The sequence below is a fragment of the Pelophylax lessonae genome, assembly GCF_965119305.1.
Source record: "Pelophylax lessonae genome assembly, chromosome: 1".
Classification (NCBI taxonomy): Eukaryota; Metazoa; Chordata; class Amphibia; order Anura; family Ranidae; genus Pelophylax; species Pelophylax lessonae.
The window spans coordinates 125825085-125845613 of NC_138768.1; the positions used below are offsets into that span (position 1 = coordinate 125825085).

The following is a 20529-nucleotide window of genomic DNA, read 5'->3' on the forward strand; positions in this document are numbered from 1 at the left end:
CATCTAAATGTTGATGAAATATACAGCATTAGTGGGCAAGTAAATATGTTATCCCTGAAGTTGATGTGTGGAAAGCAGAAAAAATGGGCATCACAGTTTGTTGTGTAAGGGGATGCGTAGCCGCCGGTCTGGATGCCTATACTGACCTGTGTCTACAGACAGAGGTACCTACAATGGGCACGTGAGCATCAGAACCGAGCCATGGAGCAATGGAAGAAAGTGACCTGGTCATGTTTTCTTTTAAATCATGTGGCCTGGGTGCATTTGTGATGCTTACCTGGGGAAGCCAGGACATGGTACAGGAAGAAGGCAAGCCAGAAGAGACAATGCGATGCTTTGGTCAATTTTCTGATGGTAAACCTTGGGTCCTGCCATTTTCAGTGTTACCTCACACGTACCACCTACCTAAACAATGTTGCTGACAAAGTATACCCCTTCATTGAAAAACTGTATTCTCTGATGGCAGTGGCCTCTTTCAGAAGGTAATGCACTCTGCCAACATGGCCCAAGAATGGTTTGAGGAACTCAAAAACGTGTTTGAGGTATTGACTTGGCCTCCAACTTTTCCAGATTTCAGTCCAATCAAGCATATGTGGGATGTGCTGGAAAATCAAGTCCAATCCATGGAGGCCTAACCTTACAACTAACAGGACTTAAAGGATCTGCTACTGACGGGCTGTGCCCACAGCATACTTTTAGAGGTCTAGTGGCATTCATGCCTCAATGCATGGTGACCTACCTAATAGGTGATTGGGCATAAAGTTATGGCTGATTGTCGTAACACAGCAGTAACAATGTAATTAATATTTCTGACAACCTATGCTTCATTTTTTATCTTCATTGTCCAAATCTGGTTGCTTTGCTTGTAGTCATTAATTTCAGATTACCAGATATGTTTCAATAATACATTTACTAAGAGTTTTAGATGTCTTAGCTTTACTTTCTATTTTTTCTTTTCAAATCTAATGACAGCAAAGTACTAGGCTAATCGAGGCAATGTATAAATTATTCCTAGTAATAAACGTATTCTATGTACACCAAGTATAGACAAGTTTTCTACTGCACAGAATGCAAGGGTTTTGTTCTGATGGCAAATGATGATACAATTTTTTTTTATTATTTTGACTGACTGAAAAGATTCTCTCTTTCTGCCTTGATTATTTCACAGATTTCTTATTGCAAACCATTCCAAATGGTGTCAGCACTTTCAATATGATCTTTTGCCATGTAATTTTGTGTGGGATATATTCAACACACTATATACGCTTATGGTTTGCTTTTTATTTATACAGTGCATTTAATATAGAGCAGCAAAATAATTTTATGGTTTTCTATGTGTGTTAATGGAACATTTCCTTACATTTTATGCGGAATATAAAATATCTCAGTTTGAGTTTTCCTACAGTAGTAAATTCTGTAGGTAAATATATTATTTTTAACTGCTACCTTGAGCAGGAAATTGATTGATGAAGATGGAAAAAGCTGTTTACTGTACTGGGGGGGGGGGTCGAGAATTGTTTTACTTACGCTTGTGACCACTTAGCAATTTTGCAGTTTTTAACTTTAAAGAAGAACTCTAAGTAGTTTATGCATTTACACTTCAAAATGCTGGAACCCTAAAAATAAAAAAAAACAAAAATCACTTTGTATAGTCATAAACTGCCAAATTATCAATTTAGTAATTTTTCATTACTGAGACCTGGTTGAATAGTTGCGTTTATAATGCTCCAACCTGCAGAATGCAGGCCCTGGTGTCCCCAGTTAGTATTGTAATATTGTATGTGCATATAAAGGGGTTCACAGATTATGTGGGTCCCCCACGGTCACTCAGTACCACACACATTCATTGGATTAAAAATGAGGATTTGAGACCTAAAATTATTCAATCTGTTGTGGAAACTGAAAGTGCTTCACGCATTCAAATAAACTTTGTGAAAGTGCACAAGATGTGTGATACATCTTGTCTTCCACCACTGCTTATTTTTTTAAGCGAACACTAAACTAGAACCACATGTTTTAGTTTTATTTTATTTTTTTCTATGGATTGCATATTTTTTTTTTTTGACTTGTTCCTGCTGTAACTAGCATGAAAGTGCGAAGGATAGCCAGACACGTTTAGTTATTTTGAATGTGCCTGGATTTAATTGCTGTTATTAAATATTCCTATTGGAGCCCTAATGCCTGCATGTCCTTTATAGGATGGCTACTATTCCTTTTCAATATGTCATAACTGTGTGGGCAGGCACAACACACCCTCTTCTCCTAGTGATTTCAGGAGGAAATGGAGGATGTCTAGGAGAGTTGGCAAAATGTCCAGTGTGCATGAGCCCTTAAACAAAACTTATAATGATTAGATATCAAAATAATAAATAAACAATAAATGTATCTTTATATAGAAGATCTGCCTTTCATGGTTATAAATGCATTTATGAGTTTTGCAAGAGTGTGTCTAATATGAAATATTTATTATCTAATGTGTTGCTTAGATGCATACACTTACATTTAGAAGGGCATTTGTGAATACGTTTTCTTTTGAAACATGACTTTTCGTATCTAGTATTACTTAGTTATATCCAATATAGAAATCAATTTGTACTTTAGTATACATCGTTCTTTATAACCTACATTTGTCTCTTTTTAGTACTTCTGTTTACTGCCTGTTACTTTAGCTTATACGTCTAAAAGTCAAATACTCTGTAGTCTTATCAAGTATGTAAGTGACTGTTATCTCAAATCTCGTCAGGAGGCAATTTACAAGATGATATACGGCCCTTCAGTCCCAATCTCCCTAGATGGTGAATTTTCCCTCATCTGGCCAGGAGGTGTGACGACACATAGCACTCAAACTTAGCGCAGACACAACTGATTTTATTGCAAGTTTCGCTCATATTTAAAGGAAGTTTTGAGCGGGAAAAACTGCTTAAAACTGGTTACAATTCATCGGTCAAATTAACAATAGCACATATCTCACAGAAACAGTACATGAAAAGGCATTTGTTTTCCCTATGTATCTGTGTCAATATGAGGTGTCTTGTATTGGAGATTGTGTTTGTGGGAGAGCCGCTCTGTCTGTGATCAGCTTGTCTGATGTGTTAACATGTAAGTAAGTGTCAATGAGTTCAGGTGTTGTCTGTCATCTATATGCAAAATATCCATCTGTCAAGTGTTCAAATGAATGTGGTGTTTAACATGTCGCCTAAATGCAAAATACAGCTGTATGATGTCCAGGGTTGTATGAATGAGTGTTAGTCTGGCTCGTTACTATGTAAATGCAAGGGACCACATTCCATTGACAAGTGGGCACAAGCTGAAATATATATGAAATATAATAAGGCATGTTAATACAATCTTTCAGTGACTGTCTATAACAGTGATGGCGAACCTTGGCACCCCAGATGTTTTGGAACTACATTTCCCATGATGCTCAATTACACTGCAGAGTTCAGAGAGCATCATGGGAAATGTAGTTTCAAAACATCTGGGGTGCCAACATTCACCATCACTGGTCTATAAGAACATCCTTTTGGGAGGTGTATGGGATTTCCTTGTGATGTAGCTTCAGGTAGCGCTCCTGCTCTTTTCATGACCTAATGCTGACAGAATCTATGCTCATGAATTAATAAACAAATAAATAATGAGCCGGCAGAAGACAGTGTTTATATATTTGTTTATCCTAGTCAATAGCATTGTTACATAGTTAGTGAGGTTGAAAAAAGACAGTCCATCCAGTTCAACCTATGATGTGTGTGTGTGTGTTTGCTGTTAACCGTACATTGTATACCCCTGTATGTTGTGGCCTTTAAGGTGCCCATCCAATAGTTTTTTGAAACTATCGATGCTCCCTGCTGATAAGACTGTTTGCGGAAGAGAATTCCACATCCTTACCACTCTTACAGTGAAGAACCCCCTGCATATTTTAAGGTTAAACCACCTTTCCTCTAGTTTTAGTGAGTGGCCACGTGTCTTATTGTATTCCCTTTCTCTGAATCACCCTGAATCCAAACTGCCATTGGATATCTTTTTAGAGTAGATGGATGGGATGAAGATTTCACAGAGAAGGTACTTTGCAAAAACTGATGATTTTAATCCTACAGTACAGGATTGTTATTCATATGCTGCTAACTTCAAGTTGTTAGACACTGGCAAAAACTTTTGCTAGGGTTGCCTGTAGAGCGTTCCCATATAACCCTTCTCACTCCATGATGCCTCAGTTTTTTGCTAGTGTTTTTAGATGATAGGCCTCTTCTCCTCTGGAAAATAATTTTCCTTTTTAAACTATTGAAATGTTTTCATCTGAATCTATCACTAGCTAGCTGCTTATTGCCTTGTGCTACCTATCACTTTCTGTAGCAGTTACCCTCGGTGTATACATTGGAGAATGTATAAAACTCTTTTGCTTCAAGCACTGTATCCTGCGTTAGGTACTCACTTTGGCAAGAAGTGCAGCATGTGAAGTTAGCCGCAGGGTGCTATATGGGTTTAGGTCCATGGTCACATCTCTATGGTTCCCAGACCCTAAAGACACCTTTGGGGGGGGGAGGGTGGGCATGCCCACTGTTACATGCAAAGGCTACACCTTAATACTGTAGCTCCAGTATCATGGATAAGGTAAGACAGGGTTTCTCTGTATATGTAATCAAGTTCCTGGCTTTAAATAACACTACCTGCAGGTCATAGCACACTGTGCTTTTGTGGAAAGAGGATTTGGGTGGTGGTCACTTTATTGTGGCATCCCCTGCCTGCATTCTGCAGGCATCCTACAGGAAGTACAGAACACCACTGAGGGTGATATGTGTTCCCTTGTCTTGGAGCGATGTCCTATATTGACACCACCCCACTCATCTGACGCTGGCTCCCCCTCAGGCATACATCATGCAGGCTGTCTGACAAAAAAAGCTGATTTCTCTGCCACTATGTTTGAATTCTTTGGAAGACGTTCGCCGCTTCTAGAGTCTTTGGATTCCAGAGGCCAAATATACTACATGTCCCCTTTTTTTTTCCTGACCCTATTTAGGAAGCAGAACCTTCTTTACTTGAAGATAGGGAGGGTAATATTGAGGATGTTGAGGCAGTGGAGGATATTCCTTCCCCTAAGGCTTATGAGCTACAAGCTATGGCTTTTTCGCTGTGAATGCACCAATTGATGCAGTGTGCACTAGTCTTTGTCTACTAGCATCTGATTCTTCACAGCCAAAAGAGACTGGCTAAAAAGACTTTCCCATACACATGCATGCGATTGTGAACTTTAAGGACTTGCTCTTTCCTTAAAAAGTTTATCCTTCTAAGCTTTTTGCATATATTTATCCTATGAAAAAGGATTTAAAACATTAGTGGTCTATTCCAGTCAAGGATCTTGCCCTTTCAATTCTTGAAAAAAAAAAAAAATCCTAGAGTTCCTAATGAGGATATTATCTCCTTTAAGGATTCTGTTGAGAGGCATTCTGAAGTCTTCTTAAAGGCCCTATTTGCTCTTGCAAAAGAAAAAGAGAGCGCGCTCTAAGTGCAGACAGTCTTTATTAATAACAAGGCATAGGTAATATAAACTCACTAGAAACCAAAGTCATCGAGCTGTGTCAAGTCATGGACATCAGAAATTCCTCTGGGAGGTGCCATCCACTCGTGTGGTTGTTTTTTTTTGCTCTTGCAGGTCCAGCCTTGCAGCTGGCAATTGTTGCCATGTCTATTTGCAAGGCTATCGCTAACTGGTTGAGACACATGAACAGAGACCAGGTTTTTGAAGACGCAGCTCTTTTGCCTATAGTTACATAGTAGGTAAGGTTGAATAAAGACAACAGTCCATCAAGTTGAACCTATGTAGGTGTCTGTGTGTCATTGTCTGTAATCATTTCCCATATCCCTGTATCTTGTGTTCTTTAGGATGCACGTCCAAGAGACTTTTTAAAAAAAATAAATACTCCCCAATGACACCACCACTTGTGGAGGAGAGTTTTACATTCTTACTGCCCTGACGATGAAAAACCCCCTGCGCAGCTTAAGGTTAAACCGCTTCTCTCCCAATCTCATTGTGTGGCCTGTGTCCTCTTACACCCCCTGAGAGTGAAAAGCCTTTTTCCTATGCTGGGATCACCATTGAAGTATTTGTAAATCGCTATCATGTCCCCTCTCAGGCATCTTTTCTCTAGCGAGAATAAAGTTAGTGCTTGTAGTTGCTCCTTGTATTTTAGGTCCCCCAGTCCCCTTATTCATTTAGTTGGCCTTCTTTGGACTCTCTCCAGCTCCAGCACATCCCTTCTGAGGATTGATGACCAGAACTGGACGGAATAACTCCAGATGTGGTCGGACCAGAGTTTTATAAAGTGGCAGGATTATAGTTTTATCTCTGGAGTATATACCCTTTTTTTATGCATGCTAATATTCTGCCGGCTTTGGTAGCTGCAGCTTGACATTGCATGCTTTTACACATTGTGTCTTCCGCTAGGACCCCCAGATCTTTCACCATCCTGGACTCCTCCAGAGGTTCTCCCCCCAATGAATAGTTTGCATTAATGTTCTTTTCCCCGAAGTGCATTATTTTACTTTTCTCCACATTAAACCTCATTTGCCATGTAGTTGCCCACTTCATTATTTTGTTTAGGTCCTTGTGTAAAATTTCTGTATCCTGCTGTGAAGTGATGATTGCCCTGCTTTTTTTTTTTTTTATCATCCGCAAAAACTGAGAATTGAGCTATGTATCCCTTCCTCAATGTCATTTATAAATAAATTAAACCGAATTGGTCCCAAGAAATATTCTTGTGGTACCCCACGTACCACTCCAGTCCAGTGTGAGTACACGTTTATTTATCACTACCCTTTGGACGCGCCACTGTAACCAGTTTCCTATCCAAAAACTTTATGGTCCATATCTGCAGACTTCCTCTTCTAGATTTAGCATTTATGGGGAACTGTATCGAATGCTTTTACAAAATCCAGATACACCACATCCACAGGCCTTACCCTATCTAGATGAAAGCTCACTTCCTCGTGTGGAATGTTAACAGATTGGTCTGGCAAGAACAACCCTTCTTAAACCCATGCTGATTACTACTACTAATACTGTTTTTTTCAGAAAATTCTTGGATATAGTACCTTTTCATCCCCTCCAAAAAATTTACCTACTATTGATGTTGGACTGACCAGCCTGTAGTTCACTGGAATATGTCAAGTATTGGTACCACATTGGCTTTTCTCCAATTAGCTGGTACAATTCCTATCAGTATGCTGTCCACAAAGATTAGGAACAATGGTTTAGCTATAACCTGACTGAGTTCTCTGAGGATTCTCCAGTGTACGCCATCTGGTACTGGTAATTTATTTGTGTTAAAGTGGAGTTCCGGCCACAAAAAAAATTTTCAATGAAAATACCCCCGGGACAGTCAGGGCTAGTACATTCCACAATGGCTAGCCTCTGATCTGTCCCGGTTCGCACTTACCTGCAAGAAAAAATACTCACTTTTAAAATTTCTTCTCCAGCGTTGCCATCTCTGATGGGGGCAGCTGAAGCCAGCGTGATCCTCTTCTGCGTCCTCTTCTCCCAGAATGCGCCTGCACCGGCCCCTCTCGTCCCAGAAGCTGTTTAGCAGGGAATGCGGCGTCGCACCTGAAGTGACTAGCGGGGCCGGTGCCGTCGATGACGTTCAGCTCCCAGGAATCATTGCAAACCGGAAATGACGGTGCGGGCCGCGGCCGCCGAGGGAGAAAGTGGAAGAAAGGTGAGTATTTCTTTCTACAATAACAAGGTAAGTTAAAAAAAAAAATCGTAATTATCAATTTCCTTTTCAGGTAAAGAAAAGCAAGCGGATGGCCACAAAATCGATTATGTCGATTTTGTGGCCGCAACTCCGCTTTAAGTTTATCTAGTCTTTCCTTGACTCCAGCCTCTGTTAGCCACAAGGGTATATCATGTGATGTGTTACTAACAATACTGTCGTGGTAAATACACGTCTCCTTTTCCTGTGTAAATTCTGAGGATAAGAAAGCATTTAGTACACTTGCCTCCTCTGTGTCATCCGTAACCATCCTCCCTTCAACGTCTTTTATGTGGGCAATGTGCTCTGATTTTACTTTTTTACGGTTAATATATCTAAAGAATTTCATGGGATTTCTTTTTTTACTCTCCTCTGCTGTGGCTCTTGTAGTCCTTTTTTTTTTTTTTTAAGCCACCACACTTCTTATTGCATTCCTTGTAGTGTTGGAATGCTGACAATATCCCCTCTGCTTTATATTTTCAAAAGTAATTTTTTTTCTCTCTAATAAGAATTTCTACATTACGGTTTTGCCACCCAGGTTTAACCTTCGCTCTTCTATATTTATATCCCATTGGAATGTACTTTGTGATACCTTTGTTTAATATATTCCTAAAACATTCCCATTTTTCCTCGATGTTTAATCTTTCTAGGATTAGGTCCCAATTGATGTCTTGTATTGAGCACAGTTCAGAAAAGTTGGCTCTTTTGAAATGCTAGAGTTCTTGTGCTACCCTCATGCCTCCTTTTTTTCTATGATTTACATTAAATATGATCATCCTGTGACCGCTAGATCCCAAGCTGTCCTGTACTGCCACATCTGAGATCAGACATGGGTCGTTAATAATAAATCTAGCAATGCATTCTGTATAGTTGGAGAACCCACCAATTGAGACATTTAGTTATCCTGCAAGACATTCATAAAAAAGACGGGCCTTTATTGAGTGAGCTGTTCCCTCTGCCCAGTGAATATGGGGATAATTAAAGTCCCCCATTATGATGATGTTTTCCTGCCTCAACATTTCTTACTCTATAGGAGGTCCAGCTGCTCCTCCTTTAGGTTGGGGGGCTTGTAACGTACCCCCCCCCCCTTCCACTATCAATTTCCCTCTTCTCCTTGGAGTTCTACCCACATGGATTCCCCCTCATTCCATTAATCATTAATCATTACTCAAAGAAAAGGATCCTTCCTTTTTCCCCAGTTGTCAACTACTAAGGCTTAACGATTCCTTTCCCTGCAGGCCCTGGCCTACCAAGCCTTCCCAGAAGCCACCCTCGCAATGAAAGGGCACCCCTATTCCTCAGATTCTGAGTCTTCCCTGACCTCTGGGTCCAATCTGTTAAAGGGTATAAAACAGATTGTATATCCCTGCTCCTCTTCGCTTTTTGCCTTCTAGTCTGCCATCTTCAGGCCAAAGAAAGGCAGATTTGATATCTGCCTTGCACCAACTTCAGGCACAAGGAGTGGTTGTACCAGTTGCTTCACTAAGTTTTACCAAATGGGGCATTCACTCAATGCTGGACTTAAATTCCCTGAACAGATTTCTTTGTGTACTAAAATTCTTGATGAAATCTTCAATTAATGTAATTGCTTCCCTTAGACATCAAAAAGTTCTTGCATCAGTAGACCTGCAAGATGCCAATCTTTATTTTCCCATAACACTGACTTCCTACATTTTGCTTTGGAAAACTAGCGCCTCCAGTTTGCGACACTGCCTTTCAAGCTCTCTTCTGCACCCTGAAATTTACATTAGTGCTTCCCCACTTCTGGACACAGCCTAAGCTAGAATCTTCCTCCCTTAAGTAAAGGATTGCCTTCTTACAGTCCATCTCCCTGACCGTAAGGTAAGGACACCTCTTGATTCACTTCTGCGTGAGGGTTCTTAGCATCGTGGTGGCAGCCTCCTCCAGGCAGTTCCCTTTTCACCCCAGTCCCTTTTAATCCAACATCCTCAAGATGTAGAACAAGCAGCCCCAATGCTTCTGTCAGCTCAAGCCAAGATCTCCCTGGCATAGTGGATCTCTAGTTGTGGAACTGGGAAAATTGTTCTTTCACAGGCCTTGGAATGTGGTAACGACAGATGCAAGTTTTACAGGCTGGGGCAGGGTTTACAACTCCCTGATTGTTTAGGGAGCATGGTCCCCACAGGAATCAAAACTACTTTATAAACATTTAGGAACTAAGAGTCATTTAAATCTACAATATTGGACCTCCTGCAAGATCACCCAGTCAGAGTAACATTAAACAATGCCACAGCAGTGGTCTACAGTAGCCTTTTTTTTAACCAGGGTGCCTTGAGGTTTCTTCAGGGGTGCCTTGGCAAAATCCCTAAAAATTACCAAAATACAACTTATGGATACTGTTGTGAAAGCACTTCTAACTCTTTGCCCTTTATATTCTGAGTACAATATGCCTAGTTGTATTTATTTTTCATCATGTGTCATCTCTTCATATAAGATATCGATATATTGAATAGACTTTTTTTTTTTTTTTTAATGTATATTATCTCTTTATATAAGATACTGATATATTGAATAGACATTTTGACTTTTATGGACATTTATTTTGCTTGCTGTTCTTGGGTGGTTCTTGTATACAAGCCAGTGGGTGGATGAAAGTTGCACAAAGCCACAGATTTTCACTGTGTTCTATTACAACCTTCCAGCCGCCAGCATCCTAACGAACAATGTTGTTTTTGGTTGATAAGGAGGACCTCAATCTTCTGAACAGCATCTTTGTTTGCCCCTCCCCTACCCCTCTCTGTCAGCACTGGGGTCATAGGTCAAGGACAAGGAATACTAGTCAGTACCAGTGTGAAAAGGTGTATTTGCTTTGTAAGAATAAATCACATCTAATGTTGAGCGTGCTCTGTGTGTGGTAAACTATTCGTTTTAGTTTTTTACATTTTAGAATGGGGTGCCTCAAAAGGGTGCAGGAATTTAAAGTGTGCAGAAATTTAGGCAAAGTGTGCCTTGACTGAAAGAATGTTGAGGAACACTGGTCTACATAAATCATCATCATAATCTCATTGATAGAAACCTACATTCCAGCTCTGGATCATCCACACTTCAGAAGTAGATATTTGGTAGGTAGATTTTCCTCAATTGAAGCTTAGACCCAGGGACTGGTTTCTGCACCCAGAGATCTTTCAAAATCCTCGGTTAAATCTGAGAAAAGCCAGATGTGGACATCTAGCCTCCAGGTTTAACAACAAGCTGAACCAACTTTTGGCAAAGATCAAGGATCCTCTAGCTTTCCCAGTAGATGCTCTGGTGATTCATTTAACTCCCATCCAACGGGTTTATGTCTTGGAGCTGTGCAGGATAGAAGAGATAAGGGTCCCAGTGATTCTCCTCAAATTGGCCTAGAACAATGTGGTAAACGGACATCCTCTGACTTTTGGAGGTCAGGCCCTGTCTTCTTCCAAATGGACCTGTCTTACTAGCTAAAGCCCCCCCATTCTATCTAGCTTCTCAGGTACTGCCTTTAACGGTATGGCTGTTGAAACCCAAGTCCTAAAGAATCGTTATTTCTAATAGTTATTCCCACCATACTCATAGCTAGGAAATCTAACTCCTGCAAGATTTACCATCACACATGGAAGGATTATTTCTTTCATTCATTGATGGACACAGCCCTCCATAAATCATAATTACTGGGTTATAGTGCCTCCTCCAGGAGTAGGACTTGGCATAACAAAAAACACCTGGCTACACCCATGGGCCATCAGCTTAGTATAAAACCCCCCCTCTATGCTCTAGGCAATCAGTTTTAATCTGTCTAGTCAGCAGTAAGGACCTAGGCTCCCGGCTGGGATCTCTTGGTCCTAGCAATTTTTTCTCCTCCCTTACATTTTTTTTGTTTTTTCTTTTGGTAAATCTACAATTAACTGCCGGGCTGGGCGGCGGGCTGAATAATCTAGATCCAGTGGCCCAGCCAGCGTGCACGTGCAGACCGCAGCTATGTGCTAGTTCGGCCGCGACATTAACTCGCATACGACCGAGCGTGGGTCTGAGTTGCAGCGGTCCCTTGGCCGACAGCTCTCCTACTTCGGTGGCGAGGATTCTGTCTGGAGCATTACCCGCACAAGGGAAGGATAATTACAGTCCCCCTCTCCCCTTTTGGCGTTCTTTTGGGGTGAACATGGGTAACCTCAAGGGACGGTCGGACCTGCCTGCAGGTTCCCTCCTCCAAACCTTAAATCCCTTAGTGAGCTGGGCTTTCCCCCACTCCCTGTCTGAACCTGGAGTCTGGTGGGGGTCTCAGGGCAGAGAATCTAGTGAAGACCCCTGGCGTCTCCCCTGCTCTCCCCACTCTGTAAGGGTCCTGGGATAGTGTGTGTTCTGCCCTGGTATTTTGGAGGGGTCCCAGTGTAGGAGACCCCTAGGTGCGTGCCCTACTGGTTGCAGTGTGGGTATAGTGCAGAGACCAGTGCAGAGTGCGCAGAGGAGTCTCCCCTACCGTGTGTCCTATCTGGGGAGTACAGTACCTTTTGAGGTGGGAGGGTCCCCTTGCAGAAGGTTCAGCATTGCAGAGGGCACAGGGAAGATCCTTGCAGCATGCTTCAGTGTCTGTAGCTGCTGGCGGCCATGTTGCAGAAGTCCGATGTCATGGCGGCCATTTTCCCTTGTTCTGGATGGTCATGGCAGTCATTTTCCCTTAGTCTGGGAGACGCTGGAGATGACCGACCGAAGCCTTGTGGGGATGTCGAAGCTCCTCCCCCTCTTCCTCCTCCTGTGCCTGGGACATATGAAAAGGGATAGCATTCATGGTGTTGCTGAGTCCGAATTCTCGGCGTTCCTCTGGTTGGTAGAGAGAGTCCTTGGGGATCCCTGTTAGCTCTCTCTCTGCTGATAGATACCCTGAGCCTGGGGGGGATCCTTTAGTGGTGCCAAAAGATGTACTGCAAGGTCTTCCTTTCCTTATGGAGCCTCAGGGTCACATCTCCCTCACTGTCCCCCTCATGGAGGTAGCAGGTCCCTTGGAACCCCAGCTTCCCATGGTTGTGCTGACTGCAGTCCTTAGTGTCCCTGGTGGAAGTGGCTTGTAGGCAAAGGTCCAGGAGGAAGCGCCCCCAGGATACAGCTCCTGTGCTGTCCAAACTTTGTTTCAGCGGTGGTGATTTGGCGCGTGCTGTGGCTTAAGAATTGGTACGCAGACCAAGCCTCTAAGAAAGCTCTCACTGATCTGCCCTTTCAAGAAGATTGCCTCTTTGGGGCTACCCTGGATGACATCATTAAGGGTACCAGGGGGGGGGGAGAAGAGTACCATTTGGGGGTACCCGGAAAGGGGGACAAAGTTTGTCCTTTTCAGGTCCTGAGTCTCCTTGTGCATATTTAATTCCTGCAAAGGTTCAGGTGATGTTCGAACTACCTAAGGCCCCCCCAATCCCTGTCCAGGGAATTGATTTACCTAGGTCTGATTTTAATTCTGAACGGGATGGTCCTTCCTCTGGACAAATTTCAGGAACCACAGGCCGTGATTCACTGGCTGCTGTCCCACAGACAGTTCTTTCTGCTGATTTGCATACAGGTTCTGAGTCGGGTGATATCCTCTTTCAAGACAGTTCTGTTTGCACAGTCCTACAATGCAGCTCCTTTAGCAGATTCGGCTCCACTGGAGAATACAGAGGTTTGTGGCGGGATCACTGGTTCCTCTGGCAGACGCTGCAGGCATCCAAGGGCCACGGTAAGGCCAGTATCCTCCTGGGCTCAGGTTTCTTCCACGGTTCCTGCAAGGATCTTACAATCATTCCAGTGGCCGTAAACGCCCGTTGGGGGCTTCCTCTCAGAGAAGACCAGTTGTCCCAAGTGCTGATCTACCACCGTTCTTTACAGTCGCTGTTTTTAATGGCTTAGTTATTGAAAGCCAGGTACTGAGGGATAGAGTGTTGTCTGGATCAGTGATCCCTACTATGGTGAAGGCGAGGAAGTCGTCTTCCAGCACGATATACGATCGTACGTGGAAAGCATACATTTCTTGGTGTGAGTCGATTTGGCACTCATCATTGATCCTTTTCTGTGGCTCGGATCTTAACCTTTCTTCAACGGAGCGTTGATCAGAAGTTGGCCTTAAGTATCATCAAGGGTCAGGTGTCTGTCTTGGCAATCTTCTTTCAGGGACCCTCTCTTTAGTTCGTACCTTCATTCAGGGGGTTTCACATGTGGCTACACATGTACAGTCTCTCTCTTGCCGCCATGGGATTTAAATGTAGTGCTTTAGGTTCTCCAGAAACCTCCATTTGAGAATATTTGGGAGATTCCCTTGCCTACGTTATCCCAGAAGGTGACATTCTGGGTGGCTATTACCTTGGCCCAAAAGGAAACTGAATTGGCGGCATTATCCTGTCGCAGTCCCTATTTAGTGGCCCATTTGCGATAAAGTGGTTCTTCGTCTGTGTCCATCATTCCTGCCCAAAGTTGTCGTGACTTCTATTTGAATTAGGATATTGTGTTGCCTTCCTTGTGTCACAAGCTGGCTCATCCCAAGGAATTTGCTTTGTATACCTTGGATGTGGTTTGTGCGATTCGGGTGTATCTGGCAGCTACTGAGTCCTTTCGGAGGTCAGACTCACTTTTTGTGGTTACAGACAGACCAAAGAAAGGGCTGGCAGCTTTTTCGGCTACCATCTCCAGAGGGATCAGACAGACAGTAACTCAGGCCTATTCCATTAAAAGTCAGTATCCACCTTTCCCTGTCATGGCGCATTCTTCTCTGGCGCTGAGTACTACTTGGGCCCTTTCGTCATCAAGCTTCAGAGTCGCAAGTTTGCAAGGCGGCCACTTGGTCGTTGGTGCATACCTTCAGAAAATTCTATAAGGTAGATACTTTGGCATCTGCGGGTGCTCTTTTTGGCCCAAAATTTTGCAGGCTGCTGTTTAAGAGGGGCTGTTCCCTCTTAAGGGGTGTTTTTCTTTAAACATTTATTTTTCACAATGGACTCCTGTGACCCGCTTAAGGCTCCTGTGTCCTGGTTAAGGGCTTTTATTTTTAGCTTTGGGTTATTTTCTTTTTGGCACTGCTTTTGGATGTCCCCTTAGTTATAATTTATGGAGCACTGTGTTCGTCGATGAACTCAGAGAAATGGATTTTATGGTAAATACAAAAATCCAATTGCAAGGGAGAGGGATTAAACCCAGGAGATGCTCTTTTTTTGGCCTTTCTTTAGTTTGTTCTTGAGCAGAATCTTGCCCTGAGTACCCTCCTCAAATGACAGGTTGCAGCCTTATCCATCCTTTTCCAGGAACCCTCTGCCTCACAATCATTTATCCGAATTGTTTTCAAAGTAGTTGCTCATACCATTCCCTCAAATCAACCTTCTGTGTCACCTTGGGATCTCAACCTTGTGCTCTCTGCTTTCAAAGACCCCTCCCACCCTTGAACCAATTGGAGACATTCTGTTGGAAGATCTTACCTTTTGTCTGTTAGGAGTTTTTGAGTGAGCAGCTCTATCCTGTAAAGAGCCTATTCTTGATTTGGACAAGGTGAGTTTGTGATGAAAACCTTTCTTTTTCCTAATGTGATCTGTTCTTTTCATCTCAATGGGGACATCATCCTCCCTTTATTCTGTCCTGCTGCAAGTCATGACAAGGAAATTGCCTACATTGTCTGGATATTGGTAATCAGAGCCTACTTGAAAGCAAGACTGAGTCCCTTTTTGTTTTAACCTGGAAGTCCTGGTAGAGGACAACTTGCCTCCCTCTCCAACATTGCCAGGTGGACCAGACAACTAATTTGCTGGTCCTACCTTTTGAAGGAAACCATTCTTTCCTTTTCCAACAGAACCCACTCCACCAGGGGTATTGGTGTCTCCTGGGCTTTTCAGCAGTAAGCATCTGTCTCCCAGGTTTGCCCCCACTTGGTCTTCTTTTCACACACCTTACAAGTTTTGCCAGGTGAACACTTGGGATTTACCAGGAAAAATTTCTATTCTAATCAGAGATTACTCACGTCCGGATGAGGTATAAATAAAGTGCATGTGTTAATTCTTGATGAGATAAAACTTCATAAAATAAAAATGAATTCAAACATGAATAAAATACTGTGCAACATAATTGTCAGGGTGCCAGGAAACCAGATCACACAGGGATGCAGGTAAAATAAAGAAGTTTATTGGAGCAATCAAAAGTAAACGCACAGCAAGAGTGAGGAAGTGAGAGCAGGAACAAGCCAGGGTCGAGTCCAGAAGCGGGTAGTCATCCAAGCAGGGGTCGAGTCCAGAAGCAGGTAGTCATCCAAGCTGGGGTCAAGTCCAGAAGCGGGTCATCTGCAGATGCAGGGTCGAGAGCCAGGAGAGTCATGAGCCAAGCCAGGTCATACACAGAAAAACACGGAGAACAGAGGACTGCTAGCAGAGATGTACCTTGGAGCACAAACGCAAGGGCAAGGACTGCAACCCATCAGGTGATATAGTCAGGTGTGCAGCATCATCACTGTGCGATACCGAGGCAGCAGGCAAGTGATGATGCAATCAGAGTTTATAAAAGGCAGCAGTCTGCACATGTCCAAGATGGCTGCCAACAGGAGGGCAAGGTAAGACCTTGACAATAGTACAATGTATTGTGCAGACAATCCAAACTCGAAATAAATAACTACAAAGTCCCAGATATTTCAAAAAGTGCATATAAAACACTGTGCAGTGTAATACAGTATATAGGTCAAACTGTGGTACTGAATCCAAACATCAAGTGTACTAGTAAGTCCAAAAATATAAATATGTTGTACATATTTCAGAAAACTCTCCTGGTAATAGGAATCCCACCACTACTGTACATCTCAGGCTGCTTACTGGATGGTAATGGCGCCTAACGTAAAGACCATGGGGGTATGGAAACCCAAATATCTGGTAAAAAAGATCTTTTAATTGGATTTCAGTCACCAATGAACCACAAAATTCATAGAATGAGAATGAAAGCAAGGGAAGCGTCCCAATAATGTAAAACTGTATCATTAGCTTTATTAAAAGAACTCCCATTTCTGAGAAATAAAACTGTGCTGTATACGGTAAGTAAACAAACATTTTGCCTGTAAATTCCCCATCTTGGAGTACAGTATAGGACAGAGGTTCTAGTTTTGTGATTAGCAATACATCAAAAACTAAAAACAGAGACCTAATCAGAGCTCCTCTCTGTATGATTCTTCATCTTGGAAGCCTGACAGCCTTTTAAGGCTCCAGGACGTGGGTGTCAAAAAATGCCACATTTTTTGGCGGTAAGGCTTTTTTTTTTTATCTGAATTTTAATGGGCCTGTATTCATAGGCATGTAAATATAAGTAAACTAGTACCACGTTTAGATTAGTTTACAAAAAAAAATAAATTAGTTACTTTCTGGCATTCATTCATCAGTACTCTGTGTGTAAGGACCCTTAAAGGAGAAGTTCAGTCAAAGGTCGTTTGGCTGTACTTCTCCTGTGGATCGTTCTGCACTCCTGTGACCAGTTTTCAGCAGACAGCTGGCTAAAGCCTCCTGGTGGCTTATGTCACAGAGCCAATCCAGGTTCGGGAAGGATCACAACCATATAGTCTAAATCTGCCCACATGCCTGGACCATCATCCAGCTCATCCTCTCAGCGAGCCTCTGAGACTCTGAGCCAGCCACTCCCTCCCACTTCCCAGCCCAGTGCTCTCGTGAACAAGGAGGGGCAGAGCGGAGAGCAGTGACTCAGTCACCAGCTCTCTGCTTAGGGAGTCCTAAGAACCGAGCGATCAGAGGTGTTTGATCGCTCAGTTCTCGGTGTTCGAGCCGGCGGAGGACAGATGCAGCATCGGACCAATGCTTCATCCACCTTGGTAAGTATGATTCAACAATAAATTGAAAAATATTCCCATACATCTTTTTCTAATGTAAACACGCAGAAGGTTGCTTTGAGCTGTTTAACAACCTCACTTCGCAGTCTTTGTTGTGATAATTTAGGATAAATTACTCCACAGTGCCTATAGCTACAGAGGTCAGTGAGGACTTGTTTTAAAGCTTTTAAGAATGTGGAAATGCATACATGTCAATAGCCTTTAGCCTGGCAATGTTTTAAAGTACCTCTCTTGGCAAAACTTTTTTTTTTTTTTTTTGATAGATTAGGGAATTTAGTTTTTGTTGTATGTGTCCTATCACATTTTGTCCAAGAGACACAAGAAGTAAGAATAAATCTTCTTGTTCTGAAGTCAACTGCAAAATGTTTGATTTCTCATAACTTTGTGTCCCAGTGACAATGGTCACCGGAACAGATAGAGAGGGTGCATGTCCAAAGTGGGAATGCAGAAAGCAATAAAAGTTTGGCAGGGGTTCTAACCCCTCACTACTTTATCCAAAAAAAAAGTCCAAATGTTTGGAAAAAATGAACAGAGAAAATGTAGCCGCTATTTAATGTATATTACATCATTTCATCTTGTTTATATTTAGCAGGAAATTGTGATATTACCACTCCTGTCATTCAAGCTTCCCCACAACGCTTTAACAGTGGACCTCAAACGAATATCAGAACTAATGTATTTTTCTTTATCTGAACAGACCTGATAATATTAATATTTATGGACTTGTCACATTTAGAATACCGACAAATATTTTTAATATAGCTAGGTAAATCAATATACAAGTAGTTTGGTTTTCTATGGTGAAAACTCCACACTTGTGTCCTCGTGTGCAGTGCCTTTCATTTCTGTTTCCAAGTAGAACTATGTGAGCTTCTGAAGTAATGTCCATATTATTATTTCTTTGATTTTTCAGCCTCTCAGGTTACATACATGTTGTCTTTAATATGTTAGCCTCTCAAATAACATACATTGTCTTTTGCTTTTCATAGCCAAGCTGACGGGTATGAATGAGAATTCCACCACTATCCCAGTATCCTCACAGAACAGCACTCCGCAGACTGTGGTGCACAAGTTTCTAGCTGCTGCCAATCTTGGAGTAGTGCCTTCTGGTCAGAACAATGTACACAGGTAAAACTTTTTTTTCCCTCCTTTATCCTTATATTGTGAAGCCTTGTACTGTCAACATTACAGATACATTTGTCATAATAACAAGAATAGAACTTATTCTCACTGTATTAAAGTTGTATTGAACCCTTAGAATTGTTTAGCCTAGCCCAGTGGTGTTCAAACTTTTTTCAAAGAGGGCCAGACTTGATGAAGTGAACATGCCCGAGGGCCGACCATATATATATCTATATATATATATATATGTATATGAAATAAAAAGCAGCAGTGCTTTATGAATAAAATCACACTTACATAAACAGGCAGTAGAATTGTAGAGATCCTCGGTCGGCTTCTACAGGTTGCTGTGTGCGGTGGAGAGAAGGTATGCAGTTTTCAAATTCATTCTGCAATCCCGCGCTGTCATGGGCGGCGCCAGCCAGATAGAGCAGAGCGGGGGGCGGAGCGGGACTTGGAAGCAGCCAAGCTGTCGAGGGAGGCCAGAGGCCCTGCCCCCGAGCCATTGCATCAGGGCGGGGATGTGAGATGTCTCAGAGAGAGACATTGACAAAAGTCAGTGGTGTCTCTGGGGGCCGTATGGAACTAAAGGATGGGCCCGAGGGCCGGACTTTGGACATGACTGGCCTAGCCCATTAACTAGGAAGTAAACTCTAAGCTATAATTTTTTACCTATAGGTAAGCCTATAATAAGGTGCACGTTTAGTAGATATTTACATTGCATGCAGCCTATGACGTCATTGGCACATGTGCTCTGAAGGAGATACCTGTGCTGTAAATCAGTGGTCCTCAACTCCGGTCCTCGGGGCCAACTAACAGGCCAGGTTTGCAAGATAACTAAATGACATCACAGGTGATCTAATTTGCTGCTCAGTGATTGCAGTATTCTAGTCTGCATCTCCCCAAAGTAATACTTAAAATCTGGCCTGTTAGTGGGCCGAGGACCGGAGTTGAGGACCACTGCTGTAAATGACGGCTCTCCAGCGCATGCACGGGAGCGAGGTCAACGCGGCATCGGTCTTTCACGGAGCCAGAGTCCGCGGACCCGGAATAAAGATCTGGAGAAGGTGGACGCTGCCTCTAGCAATTACATTGTGTCGCTAGAGGGCTTAGTTTTCAGGTAAGTTTCACATAATGTGCTAGTATGCAATGCATACTAGCACATTATGCCTTTACCTTGCAGGTAAAAAAAAAAAAAAGGAACCAGCGGTTTACAACTGCATTAAGCACGATAATATAAACATTCCCCAGTAAACTATTTATGACATTTCTTACCCCAGCACTTGCTGTTGGTGTCTGCTCTCTCAGTACTCCCTTCATGGGAAAGTGTTGTCAGTGGAAAGTGCAACCTGAAATCCCTCTGTTAGTTTGGAGAAGGGGAATGGGGGGTGAGGGAGGAGAAGGGGAATGTGTTATCCTAGGCTATGGGGCTGTGTGTTTTCTAGGAATGCACACAGTGTAGAGAAGTAGTTGTCAATTTACAATTTTACAATTTTATAAAAAAGGCTTACCTGTAGGTGAAATGAAAATCTCCCAAATGTGCACCGTTCAGGAGATATTTACCCTGGATGCAGCCTGTGATGTCCCCGAAGGTCCGGCATTGCATGTGCAGGGGTGACGTCATTGCAGCTCCAGCCACTCAGTGTTGGAGCCCACGAACCTTGAAGAAAGACCGGGAGAAGGTGTCAGATCTCTCAGCGGTGGCGGCGCCCCCCTGGTGGGCTTCATTCCAAGGTAAGTATTTCATAATGTGCTACTATGCAATGCATACTAGCACATTATGCAATTGCATTACAGGTGTTTGTTTTTGTTTTTTTAACTCTGCTGCGGTTTACTGCCTTTTTAATATCACTTTCA

The 20529-nt window shown here is 42.7% G+C and overlaps 1 protein-coding gene across 1 annotated transcript in view; it reads left to right on the plus strand.

The window, feature by feature from the left end:
• Positions 1-20529, plus strand: part of AP3B1 (adaptor related protein complex 3 subunit beta 1) — a 553719-nt gene that overhangs the window by 522123 nt on the left and 11067 nt on the right. Inside the window, exon 26 of the mRNA XM_082265474.1 lies at positions 18540-18678. Within this exon, the coding sequence (XP_082121600.1) occupies positions 18540-18678 (139 nt within the window). The remainder of the gene's footprint in view (positions 1-18539; positions 18679-20529) is intronic.